The sequence below is a fragment of the Lipotes vexillifer genome, unplaced genomic scaffold, assembly GCF_000442215.2.
Source record: "Lipotes vexillifer unplaced genomic scaffold, Lipotes_vexillifer_v1.1 scaffold370, whole genome shotgun sequence".
In the NCBI taxonomy this organism is placed as follows: domain Eukaryota; kingdom Metazoa; phylum Chordata; class Mammalia; order Artiodactyla; family Lipotidae; genus Lipotes; species Lipotes vexillifer.
Window position 1 is genome coordinate 1,011,309 of NW_006772699.1, and position 13,949 is coordinate 1,025,257.

Genomic DNA, 13,949 nt, shown 5'->3' on the forward strand with positions numbered 1-13,949 from the left:
CTGGAAAAGGTGGGGAGGTGAGGCCACGGCGGGGAGGGGTCACAACATCTTTGGGGGACATGTGACAGCACGAGCATGAGAAAACCAAGAAGAAAAGAGACAAGGGGTGAACCGAAAGGGGTACAAAATGAAGGTGCAGAGCCGGGCAATGTCCAGCCTCTGTAGGGCCTTAGAGGGCAGGTATTAACTTCTCACTGCTGATGTAACAAATTATCCAAACCTAGTGGCTTAAAACAACACAAACTTATTATCTTCCAGTTCTGGAGGTCAGAAGTCTGGGCTAAAATCGAGGTGTCAGTAGGGCTGTGTTCCCTTTGGGGGCTGCGGGGGAGAATCTGTGGTTTCGTCTTTTCCCAGCTGCTGGAGGTGGAGGCTGCCTGCATTCCTTGGCTGCCTGGCCCTCTTCCATTTTCAAAGCCAGCAGTGGAGGGCTGCGTCTTTCTCACATCAAATCACTCTGACACTGACTCCTTCTGCCTCTCTCTTCTACTTTTAAGGTTTCTTGTGATTACACTAAACCCACCTAGATAATCCAGAATAAGCTTTTCATCTTCAAGTCAGCTGATTAGCAACCTTAATTCCGTCTGCAACCTTGATCCCCTTTGCCATGAGAAACATAAAATATTCCCAGTTTCCGGGAATTAGGATATGCACAGCTTTTGGGGAGGGGAGAACATTATTCTCCCTACCGTGGGGCATATTAAGGATTTGGTGCTAGATTTGAAGACGATTTTGATTTGGAAAATGATCAAAGCCTTTCTTGATGGTAGAGTGATGGTGGTGGCCTATTTGCATTTTAAAGGATCACCCTGCTGCAGTGTGGGAATATAGAGCAAGCCTCTATAGGGGACACCTGTTGGGAAGCTGTTGCAGGGCTGCTGGTGAGAGGTGGTGATGGTCTGTACTAGCACTAGCATGGTGGAGATGGACAAATATAAATAAACCACAGCCGTATCCCACAGGCAGCAATAACATAAATTAGAGATAGATTAAGGATAGGAGAAAATGAGGAGTCCCATGCTTTTCCGTGTGTGTGTGTGTGTGTGTGTGTGTGTGTGTGTGTGTGTGTGTGTGTGTTGGTGTTGAGTGTGGCAGAGGCCAGAAGGAAGGGAGAGTAGCTCTTGGAATCTCACTCCTATTTTATTTTAAATCAAAGGCAGTGCAGGGTGACAAGGATCCACATGCCACAGTGTCCTGTGGTGAACCCCTTCTGCTTTCATCTGTGGCTTTAGGAGTTGTGTTATTTTTGCTCCTGTTTTGAGGGGGTGGGATGTAATCAGAGAAGCCTAATTAGATACATTTAGCATGTCACCCTGCGGTGTGAAGGAGGCAACCTTTCCCTATTATCTTCTGACTGAAAACCCGCGCCCATGCAGCCTCCACCGAGATGAAAGCTGTCGTTTCCTTAATCCATTGGGCATGGACTTGAAATTTAAAGAAAAAGATAAAAAGAAGAAACGAAATCTGTGGGAAGGGGAAAACAACTCACCCACCGTAGCCTTAAAACACACAGAAACACACTATTGTATTCTATTCCAAATGAAAGAGGAGACGGTTGATGGAAATCTGATGCAACACTTTTTCTATAAAACTGGAACCTGGAAAATCATAAACGTATCATGTGCTGTGAATCTTGCCTTTCTCTGGTGAAGAATCTGGTCTTTTCTCCTAATGTCCTAAGGTAGCCTTGCAGGTAGTTTCAAAAATCACCAGCCCACAGTAGCCCCGTCCTCCTATTGTCACCTCTGAAACCAAATATTCTCGGTATTCACTAGGTGCAGGCAATTCTAATTAGCTGAAAGCACTAGGACTGTGAAGGTGTACCATGCCGAGCTGCCTCAGTGCTTGTTCATTCTTAGAAGCCAGCGTTCTTGCCCTGTAAGTCCTGTGACGACACCAGAGGACATTTCTGAGTCCTCATCAGATGTTTCTCACCACCTTATGCTGCCCCAGCCCTCTCAGCTGCTTCCTGACTAATTATCGCCTAAATCCACTTCCCAGTTCATCTATCCAACCTCATGGATCGGTGATTCTTCAGCTTGTCCGGGTAGCAAAGCCCTGGAAGTCACAGGATGTGTCTGGAAATGCTCCGAGGAATCCCACAATCTGTTGTGTAGTGGTGTGTGCCACAGACATGGGTGGTTTGATGCTATCATCCCAACGAGGAACAATTTCACTTCAAAACATTTGACTCTCCTGTACCCTATACAAAACCATCCCCGGGCGTCCCTGGTGGTGCGGTGGTTAAGAATCTGCCTGCCAATGCAGGGGACACGGGTTTGAGCCCTGGTCTGGGAAGATCCCACATGCCGCGGAGCAACTGACCCCGTGCACCACAACTACTGAAGCCCTTGTGCCTAGAGCCCGTGCTCCACAACAAAGAGAAGCCACCACAATGAGAAGCCCGCGCACTACAACCAAGAGTAGCCCCCTCCGGCCGCAACTAGAGAAAGCCCATGTGCAGCGACGAAGACACAGTGCAGCCAAAAGTAAATAAATTAAAAAAAAAAAAACGTCCCCAGCAGCGTGCATGCCCCCAAATAAAATATAAACAAATTAATAGAATAAACTCTTCCACCATGATATTTACCTTAATATTCATATGTTCCATGTTCACTCATTTTATGTCTATTGAAAAACACTAAAAGCGTTACCAAAATTCAGTGAAGCCAGTGAGTCCGTATATTTTCATTGAGTTTCTACTGTGATCCAGGAGCTCTGCTAGTTGCTGGGGATTCTGAAGTGTATACGAGGGAGTACCACTGCCCTCAAAGAGTTGAGATCCCGGTGGAGGAGTAAAGCACAAAATTGAGAGACTTCTCTCCATTAACGTTCTTTCCCATTAATTGGGGAAGAACTACCTTTATTTTACTTTACTAGTAATACACTTCCATCCAGCTCTGGAGGAAAACAGGAATATAGTCCTGGGATGTATGTATAACATGGTGACTATAGTTACTGTTACCACACTGTATATTTGAAAGTTGCTGAGACAGATCTTAAAAGTTTTTAGCACAAGAAAAAAACAATTGTAACTAGGTGTGGTGATGAATGGATTTATGGTGGTGGTCATTTCACAATGACCATTCAAATATTGAATTACGTTGTACACCTGAAACTAATATAATGTTATATGTCAGTTGTATCTCAAAAAACGTTAAGGTTCTGTGAAACCAAAAAAAAAAAAAAAAAAAAAAAAAAAAAAAAAAAGGAGAAACGGTACAGGTTGATGAAAAGAAAGCTTTCGTGAGCCCCTCCCTGTGTCCTAGAATCCAATCATCGTAACTCCACGATGTGGTGAAGACTCCTATGAGCCTAGCACGATGCTAAATGCTTTACACCTGGGCAGGGGGGGAGGAGGGGGACATACATTTTCTGTAAAGGGCCAGGTAGTATCTATTTTAGGCTTTGATGCCATATGGTTCCTGTTAGAACTACCAGGCTCTTCCACTGTAGGTCAGAAACAGCTGGAGAGGATAAGCCAATCAGTGGGCGTGGCTGGGATTCCAATAAAACTTTTTACCAAAACGGGTCGTGGGCCGGCTGTAGCTCATGGGCCGAGTCGGCTGACCCCTACGTTGAATTCATCACAAAATTTCATCCGCTCAGCCACACCGTGACATTGGTATAATTATTTCCATTTCACAGATGAAAAAACGGGGGCTGAGAGAGGGTTAGCAACTTGCCCACAGTCACACAACTAGTAAGTGGTAGAGTTTGGGTTCCCACAGAGCCCGTGTTCTTCGCCTGCCTGCTCTGCCCCTCCCACTACCTTCAGCCTGGAGGTCAGAGCACCTACCTGGTCTGCAGGTGAGTTCACCCCTCTCAGTGAGCTCACTTACCCCCTCTCCAGGTTTGACCTGATCGCCAATGGCGGCGCCTCCTTGACCCTGCACTTTGAGCGAGCCCCGTTCATGAGCCAGGAGCGTACCGTGTGGCTGCCGTGGAATAGCTTTTATGCCATGGACACTCTGGTGATGAAGACAGAGGAGAACTCCATCCCCAGCTGTGACCTCAGTGGCTTTGTCCGGCCGGATCCAATCATCATCTCCTCCCCGCTGTCCACCTTCCTCAGCGCTGCCCCTGGGCAGAATCCCATCGTGCCTGAGACCCAGGTAGGAGCACCGGGTACCAGGGTGGGACTCTCAATACTGCCCTGACCCAAACTGGCTGGCTGACTTCCTCCCACCATCTCTCTCTGCCTGGATAAGCCAGAAACTCATATTAAGGGGGAGGGACAAAAAGTAAGAACGCAGTAGAATTTGTAGTCACTGGAGAGAAAACTGAATCTCTCCTGGACATTCCAGATGTTTCCAGACTTTAGCAGTCACTGGAGCTTTTAATAGAATAAAAACAATACACATATGCGCAGCCCACCTGCAAATTGCTTTTTATTCCTGTTAGTCACAGAGATACATGATAAGAGGCGCTTTAATGATCTACATCAGTGTTACGACAGAGGGCATATTACATTATTGCCTCCCTGTTGCTTTATAGCAATTGTCGGTGGAAGCTGCAGGTTCATATAATTACAGCCTCTTGTGGCCTCCTCGCATGCAACTAGCAATAAAGCCTGCTGTTCTTATTTACATCTTTTGCCAACAGCGTGGTTTTAAAAAGAAACGCAACAGTGACCAAGAATAATTATTAATCCAAAAACCATAACCTCAGCCACCTTGCTCCGTAGTGCAGGATAAAGTTTTGGTTGTTGGGGGTTTTCTTCTCTCTTCTCAGCCATGGAAAGGAAAGTGGTTCTTGCACTCCCTCGTAAGGCGTGATGCTTTGGTGAGGGTGGCAGCAGACAGGTAGCCTTGGGTTGCAAGCAGCCCAGCTGCCGGGGTGCCTTTGATGCAGTGGATCTACCTTGCGTTTCCTCCCCAGGTTCTTCATGAAGAAATTGAGCTCCCTGGTTCCAACGTGAAGCTTCGCTACCTGAGCTCCAGGACCGCAGGCTACAAGTCGCTGCTGAAGATCACCATGACCCAGTCCACGGTGCCCCTGAACCTCATCAGGGTTCATCTGATGGTAGCGGTAGAGGGGCACCTCTTCCAGAAGTCATTCCAGGCCTCTCCCAACCTGGCCTACACCTTCATCTGGGATAAGACGGATGCCTATGGCCAAAGGGTCTACGGACTCTCTGACGCTGTTGGTATGTTTCAGTTTCAACCCCTTATTGATTCTTGGACTTAGGCATGCATTAAATCAACCTGTATTTATTGAGTTCCTAGTATGTGCCAAGAACTATTCTAGTAGCTAGGGAGGCAGTGGTCCATAAGCAGACAAGCGTCCTCTTCCGTGGACTTCCTATTCTACTGAGGGATCGAAATAATAAACACAGCCTGGACAAGAAAATATCAAGCAGCGTTAGGTGCTAAGATGAAAATAAAAATGTGTTGTATACTGGGGAAGAGGGGCAACGGTGGGTGGGCGTTCAGGGAAGGTTCCTCAGCAGGTGATGTTTAAACAGAGACTTGAATGAAAAGGAGCCGTGTGAAGATCAGGAAAAGGGCATTCTTTTCCTGGCAGAAAAAGAGAAAAGGGAGGTGTTTTTGAAGGACAGACATAGGCCAGTGTGGCTGGAATGTAGTGGGCAGGGAGACTATTTGAGATGGGGAGAGAGGTGGGCAGGGGCTCGATCATGTTCCAGAGAGAATACTCTCAGGTGGCACAGAACCAGAGAACCAGAAGACGGAGCTAGAGGGGGGCTGAAAGCCACATGCTATGTTTCAGGCTTTGCCTCTGAGGGAATCACGTGATTTCCCACTTGGGAAAGACCAACGTAAGAGAAGGGTCGTATCGTTATCCGTCTTTGAAGAGTTGTGAGCTGTGGATTCATATCAACCTACCCAGTATATTTTCTTACTTGTAGAAAGCTGTCTGGGATTCATTAAAATCCAGAATCCTGTATTTTCTTCACCAGTAGGCTTGTGGTTTTCAAGAACTGCAATAAGTTACCAAAATAAGAAACCAGCAAACTCAGAAATTTTCACTGTAATTGGCAGCCAGTGTTTATCAGACACTCCCTTGCTGCAGAGCATTGTGCTAAATCCTTTGTCTTGGGTGACCTCTCAATAACCCTATCAAGTAGACCCTCTCATAATCCCCATTGTGCAGATGGGACCAGAGGGAGGGGGTAAGCAAGTTGCCTAAGGTCACAGCCCTAGCAGGCTACACAATGCTCAGAATATTGCCCTTGCGGTCTGCTTCGTCAATGGGTGGAGTTAATAACTTAAAGACAGTAGTAAGTTACTGGAGTAACGAGTGCATTTAAATATAAACAGTGGCTAATTCAATAAATATTATGTCAGGCTTTAGCCAATATCAAAATGATAGCCAACATCAAAAGGAAGACTGCATATCATAATGCACCGCCTGTACTCCAGCTCCTACCATTATCAACACACCTTGCTTCTTCCTTACCTTCATCCACTCCTCCGCCTCCCATATTTTTCTGAAGCAAGTCCCAAACATCAAGTCATTTCATCTGTAGTACATCAGAGTGTATCCTTAAAAAACACTTTCAAAGCATAACAGCCATATCACAGCAAAGAAACACAGTAAGTTCTTAATATCGAATAGCCAGTCATTGTTCAATATTTCAGTTGCCTTTTGAGTAGCATAAAATAAAGTACTACTTTATTTGTTTGAATCAGAATCCAAATAAGATCTACCTTTTGCAACAAATTTTTTGTTATTGTATAGGTTGCAAGTTTACAGCATTATAATTTGACATCTGTATACACCACAAAGTAATCACCACCACAACTGTAGTTAGTACCCATAACCATACAGCTGACCCCCTTCACCCATTTTGCCCCACCGTCCAAACCCCCTTCCCCTCTGGAAACCACTAATCTGATCTCTGTATCTCTGAGTTTGTTTTTGTTTTATTTTGTTTGTTCATTTGTTTTGTTTTTTAGATTCCACATATGAGTGAAATCATTCAGGATCTGTCTTTCTCCTTCTGACTTATTTCACTTAGCATAATACCTTCAAGGACCATCCACAATTGTCACAACTGGCAGGCTTTCATTCTTTTTACGGCTGAGTAGTATTAGATTATATATACCGCAGTTTCTTTTTTTTTTTTTTTAACATCTTTATTGGGGTATAATTGCTTTACAATGGTGTGTTAGTTTCTGCTTATAACAAAGTGAATCAGTTATACATATACGTATGTTCCCATATCTCTTCTCTCTTGCGTCTCCCTCCCTCCCTCCCACCCTCCCTATCCCACCCCTCCAGGCGGTCACAAAGCACCGAGCTGATCTCCCTGTGCTATGCGGCTGCTTCCCACTAGCTATCTACCTACGTTTCGTAGTGTATATATGTCCATGCCTCTCTCTCGCTTTGTCACAGCTCACTCTTCCCCTTCCCCATATCCTCAAGTCCGTTCTCTAGTAGGTCTGTGTCTTTATTCCTGTCTTACCCCTAGGTTCTTCCTGACATTGTTTTTTCTTAAATTCCATATATATGTGTTAGCATACGGTATTTGTCTCTCTCTTTCTGACTTACTTCACTCTGTATGACAGACTCCAGGTCTATCCACCTCATTACAAATAGCTCAATGTCGCTTCTTTTTATGGCTAAGTAATATTCCATTGTATATATGTGCCACATCTTCTTTATCCGTTCATCCGATGACGGGCACTTAGGTTGTTTCCATCTCCAGGCTATTGTAAATAGAGCTGCAGTGGACATTTTGGTACGTGACTCTTTTTGAATTATGGTTTTCTCAGGGTATATGCCCAGTCGTGGGATTGCTGGGTCATATGGTAGTTCTATTTGTAGTTTTCTAAGGAACCTCCATACTGTTCTCCATAGTGGCTGGACCAATTCACATTCCCACCAGCAGCGCAAGCGTGTTCCCTTTGCTCCACACCCTCTCCAGCATTTATTGTTTCTAGATTTTTTGATGATGGCCATTCTGACTGGTGTGAGATGATATCTCATTGTAGTTTTGATTTGCATTTCTCTAATGATTAATGATGTTGAGCATTCTTTCATGTGTTTGTTGGCAGTCTGTATATCTTCTTTGGAGAAATGTCTATTTAGGTCTTCTGCCCATTTTTGGATTGGGTTGTTTGTTTTTTTGTTATTGAGCTGCATGAGCTGCCTGTAAATTTTAGAGATTAATCCTTTGTCAGTTGATTCATTTGCAAATATTTTCTCCCATTCTGAGGGCTGTCTTTTGGTCTTGTTTATGGTTTCCTTTGCTGTGCAAAAGCTTTGAAGTTTCATTAGGTCCCATTTGTTTATTTTTGTTTTTATCTCCATTACTCTAGGAGATGGGTCAAGAAGGATCTTGCTGTGATTTATGTCATAGAGTGTTCTGCCTATGTTTTCCTCTAAGAGTTTGATAGTTTCTGGCCTTACATTTAGGTCTTTAATCCATTTTGAGCTTATTTTTGTGTATGGTGTTAGGGAGTGATCTAATCTCATACTTTTACATGTACCTATCCAATTTTCCCAGCACCACTTATTGAAGAGGCTGTCCTTTCTCCACTGTATATTCCTGCCACCTTTATCAAAGATAAGGTGACCATATGTGCATGGGTTTATCTCTGGGCTTTCTATCCTATTCCATTGATCTATCTTTCTGTTTTTGTGCCAGTACCATACTGTCTTGATTACTGTAGCTTTGTAGTATAGTCTGAAGTCAGGCAGCCTGATTCCTCCAGCTCCATTTTTTGTTCTCAAGATTGCTTTGGCTATTCGGGGTCTTTTGTGTTTCCATACAAATTGTGAAATTTTTTGTTCTAGTTCCTGTGAAAAAGCCAGTGGTAGTTTGATAGGGATTGCATTGAATCTATAGATTGCTTTGGGGAGTAGAGTCATTTTCACAATGTTGATTCTTCCAATCCAAGAACATGGTATATCTCTCCATCTCTTTGTATCATCTTTAATTTCTTTCATCAGTGTCTTATACTTTTCTGCATACAGGTCCTTTGTCTCCTTAGGTAGGTTTATTCCTATGTATTTTATTCTTTTTGTTGCAGTGGTAAATGGGAGTGCTTTCTCGATTTCACTTTCAGATTTCTCATCATTAGTGTATAGGAATGCCAGAGATTTCTGTGCATTGATTTTGTATCCTGCAACTTTACCAGATTCATTGATTAGCTCTAGTAGTTTTCTGGTAGCATCTTTAGGATTCTCTATGTATAGTATCATGTCATCTACAAACAGTGACAGCTTTACTTCTTCTTTTCCGATTTGGATTCCTTTTATTTCCTTTTCTTCTCTGATTGCTGTGGCTAAAACTTCCAAAACTGTGGTGAATAAGAGTGGTGAGAGTGGGCAACCTTGTCTTGTTCCTGATCTTAGTGGAAATGCTTTCAGTTTTTCATCATTGAGGATGATGTTGGCTGTGGGTTTGTCATATGTGGCCTTTATTATGTTGAGGAAAGTGCCCTCTATGCCTACTTTCTGCAGGGTTTTTATTATAAATGGGTGTTGAATTTTGTTGAAAGCTTTCTGTGCATCTATTGAGATGATCATATGGCTTTTCTCCTTCAGTTTGTTACTGTGGTTTATCACATTGATTGATTTGCGTATATTGAAGAATCCTTGCATTCCTGGAATAAACCCCACTTGATCATGGTGTATGATCCTTGTAATGTGCTGTTGGATTAAGTTTGCTCATATTTTGTTGAGGAGTTCTGCATCTATGTTCGTCAGTGATATTGGCCTGTAGTTTTCTTTCCTTGTGACATCCTTGTCTGGTTTTGGTATCAAGGTGATGGTGGCCTCGTAGAATGAATTTGGGAGTGTTCCTCCCTCTGCTATATTTTGGAAGAGTTTGAGAGGGATAGGTGTTAGCTCTTCTCTAAATGTTTGATAGAATTCGCCTGTGAAGCCATCTGGTCCTGGGCTTTTCTTGGTTGGAAGATTTTTAATCACAGTTTCAATTTCAGTGCTTGTGATTGGTCTGTTCATGTTTTCCGTTTCTTCCTGATTCGGTCTTGGCAGGTTGTGCCTTTCTAAGAATTTGTCCATTTCTTCCAGGTTGTCCATTTTATTGGCATAGAGTTGCTTGTAGTAATCCCTCAGGATCCTTTGCATCTCTGCAGTGTCAGTTGTTACTTCTCCTTTTTCATTTCTAATCCTATTGATTTGAGTCTTCTCCCTTTTTTTCTTGATGAGTCTGGCTAATGGTTTATCTATTTTGTTTATCTTCTCAAAGAACCAGCTTCTAATTTTATTGATCTTTGCTATCATTTCCTTCATTTCTTTTTCATTTATTTCTGATCTGATTTTTATGATTTCTTTCCTTCTGCTAACTTTGGGGGTTTTTTGTTCTTCTTTCTCTACTTGCTCTAGGTGCAAGGTTAGGTTGTTTATTCGAGATGTTTCCTGTTTCTTAAGGTGGGCTTGTATTGCTATAAACTTCCCTCTTAGAACTGCTTTTGCTGCATCCCATAGGTTTTGGGTCGTCGTGTCTCCATTGTCATTTGTTTCTAGGTATTCTTTAATTTCCTCTTTGATTTCTTCAGTGATCACTTCGTTATTAAGTAGTGTATTGTTTAGCCTCCATGTGTTTGTGTTTTTTACAGATCTTTTCCTGTAATTGATATCTAGTCTCATAGCATTGTGGTTGGAAAAGATACTTGATACAATTTCCATTTTCTTAAATTTACCAAGGCTTTATTTGTGACCCAAGATATGATCTGTTCTGGAGAATGTTCCATGAACACTTGAGAAAAATGTGTATTCTATTGTTTTTGGATGGAGTGTCCTATAAATATCAATTAAGTCCATCTTGTTTAATGTATCATTTAAAGCTTGTGTTTCCTTATTTATTTTCATTTTGGATGATCTGTCCATTGGTGAAAGTGGGGTGTTAAAGTCCCCTACTATGAATGTGTTACTGTCGATTTCCCCTTTTATGGCTGTTAGTATTTGCCTTATGTATTGAGGTGCTCCTATGTTGGGTGCATAAATATTTACAATTGTTATATCTTCTTCTTGGATCGATCCCTTAATCATTATGTAGTGTCCTTCTTTGTCTCTTCTAATAGTCTTTATTTTAAAGTCTATTTGGTCTGATATGAGAATTGCTTCTCTTTCCTCTTTTATGGCTGTTAGTATTTGCTTTATGTATTGAGGTGCTCCTCTGTTGGGTGCATAAATATTTACAATTGTTACATCTTCTTCTTGGATCGATCCCTTGATCATTAGGTAGTGTCCTTCTTTGTGTCTTCTAATAGTCGTTATTTTAAAGTCTATTTTTGTCTGATATGAGAATTGCTACTCCAGCTTTCTTTTGGTTTCCATTTGCATGGAATATCTTTTTCCATCCCCTTACTTTCAGTCTGTATGTGTCTCTAGGTCTGACGTGGGTCTCTTGTAGACAGCAGATATATGGGTCTTGTTTTTGTATCCATTCAGCCAATCTGTGTCTTTTGCTGGGAGCATTTAGTCCATTTACATTTAAGGTAATTATCGATATGTACGTTTCTATTCCCATTTTCTAAATTGTTTTGGGTTCGTTATTGTAGGTCTTTTCCTTCTCTTGTGTTTCTTGCCTAGAGAAGTTCCTTTAGCATTTGTTGTAAAGCTGGTTTGGTGGTGCTGAACTCTCTCAGCTTTTGCTTGTCTGTAAAGGTTTTAATTTCTCCATCAAATCTGAATGAGATCCTTGCTGGCTAGAGTAATCTTGGTTGCAGGTTTTTCTCCTTCATCACTTTCAGTATGTCCTGCCGCTCCCTTCTGGCTTGCAGAGTTTCTGCTGAGAGATCAGCTATTAATCTTATGGGGATTCCCTTGTGTATTATTTGTTGTTTTTCCCTTGCTGCTTTTAATATGCTTTCTTTGTATTTAATTTTTGACAGTTTGATTAATATGTGTCTTGGCATATTTCTCCTTGGATTTATCCCGCATGGGACTCTCTGCGCTTCCTGGACTTGATTGACTATTTCCTTTCCCATATTAGGGAAGTTTTCAACTATAATCGCTTCAAATATTTTCTCAGTCCCTTTCTTTTTCTCTTCTTCTTCTGGAACCCCTATAATTCGAATGTTGGTGCGTTTAATGTTGTCCCAGAGGTCTCTGAGACTGTCCTCAGTTCTTTTCATTCTTTTTTCTTTATTCTGCTCTGCAGTAGTTATTTCCACTATTTTTTCTTCCAGGTCACTTCTCCGTTCTTCTGCCTCAGTTATTCTGCTATTGATCCCATCTAGAGTAGTTTTCCTTTCATTTATTGTGTTGTTCATCGTTGTTTGTTTCATCTTTAGTTCTTCTAGGTCCTTGTTAAATGCTTCTTGCATTTTGTCTATTCTATTTCCAAGATTTTGGATCATCTTTACTATCACTATTCTGAATTCTTTTTCAGGTAGACTGCCTATTTCCTCTTTATTGGTTAGGTCTGGTGGGTTTTTATCTTGCTCCTTCATCTGTGGTGTTTTTTTTCTGTCTTCTCATTTTGCTTATCTTACTGTGTTTGGGGTCTCCTTTTTGCAGGCTGCAGCTTCGTAGTTCCCGTTGTTTTTGGTTTCTGTCCCCAGTGGCTAAGGTTGGTTCAGTGGGTTGTGAGGCTTCCTGGTGGAGGGGACTAGTGGCTGTGTTGTGGTGTATGAGGCTAGATCTTGTCTCTCTAGTGGGCAGGTCCACGTCTGGTGGTGTGTTTTGGGGTGTCTGTGGACTTATTATGATTTTAGGCAGCCTCTCTGCTAGTGGGTGGGGTTGTGTTCCTGTTTTGCTATATGGTTGGCATAGGTTGTCCAGCACTGTAGCTTGCTGGTCGTTGAGTGCAGAGCTGGCGTTGAGATGGAGATCTCTGGGAGATTTTCGCCGTTTGATGTTATGTGGAGCTGGGAGGTCTCTTGTTGACCAGTGTCTTGAAGCTGGCTCTCCCACCTCAGAGGCACAGCACTGACTCCTGGCTGCAGCACCAAGAGCCTTTCATCCACACGGCTCAGAATAAAAGGGAGGAAAAGTAGAGAGAAAGAATTAGTAGAAGTAGGAAGGAAGGAAGAAAGAAAGAAAGAAGATAAAGTAAAAGAAAATAAAATTATTAAAATAAAAAATAATTATTAAGGAAAAAAAATAAAAATAAAACAGACGGATAGAACCCTAGGACAAATGGTGGAAGCAAAGCTATACAGACAAAATCTCACACAGAAGAATACACATACACACTCACGAAAACAGGAAAAGGGGAAAAAATAATAAAAATCTTGCTCTCAAAGTCCATCTCCTCAATTTGGGATGATGCGTTGTCTATTCATGTATTCCACAGATGCAGGGTACATCAAGTTGATTGTGGAGCTTTAATCCGCTGGTTCTGAGGCTGCTGGGAGAGATTTCCCTTTCTCTTCTTTGTTCTCACAGCTCCCAGGCGCTCAGCTTTGGATTTGGCGCGTCTGTTTTTCGCTCAGACAGGACGGGGTTAAAGGAGCCGCTGATTCGGGGCCTCTGGCTCACTCAGGCCGGGGGGAGGGAGGGGCACGGAGTGCGGGGCGAGCCTGTGGCGTCAGAGGCCGGCGTGACGTTGCACCAGCCTGAGGCGCGCCGTGCGTTCTCCCGGGGGAGTTGTGCCTGGATCCTGGGACCCTGGCAGTGGAGGGCTGCACAGGCTCCCCGGAAGGGAGGTGTGGATAGTGACCTGTGCTCTCACACAGTACTCTTGGTGGCGGCGGCGGCAGCAGCCTTAGCGTCTCCCGCCCGTCTCTGGGGTCCGCGCTTTTAGCCGCGGCTCGCGCCCGTCTCCGGAGCTCCTTTAAGCAGCGCTCTTAATCCCCTCTCCTCGCGCACCAGGTAACAAAGAGGGAAGAAGAAGTCTCTTGCCCCTTCGGCAGCTCCAGACCTTTTCCCGGACTCCCTCCCGGCTAGCCGTGGCGCACTAGCCCCTTCCGGCTGTGTTCACGCCGCCAACCCCAGTCCTCTCCCTGCGCTCCGACCGAAGCCCGAGCCTCAGCTCGCAGCCCCGCCCGCCCCGGCGGGTGAGCAGA

At 43.4% G+C, this 13,949-nt stretch overlaps 1 protein-coding gene across 1 annotated transcript in view; it reads left to right on the forward strand.

Moving 5' to 3' along the window:
- The window catches only part of TENM2 (teneurin transmembrane protein 2), a 1,025,435-nt gene that overhangs the window by 921,952 nt on the left and 89,534 nt on the right, over positions 1-13,949 (forward strand). The window contains exons 18-19 of the mRNA XM_007447833.1: positions 3,854-4,115; positions 4,882-5,149. Of these exons, the coding sequence (XP_007447895.1) occupies positions 3,854-4,115; positions 4,882-5,149 (530 nt within the window). The remainder of the gene's footprint in view (positions 1-3,853; positions 4,116-4,881; positions 5,150-13,949) is intronic.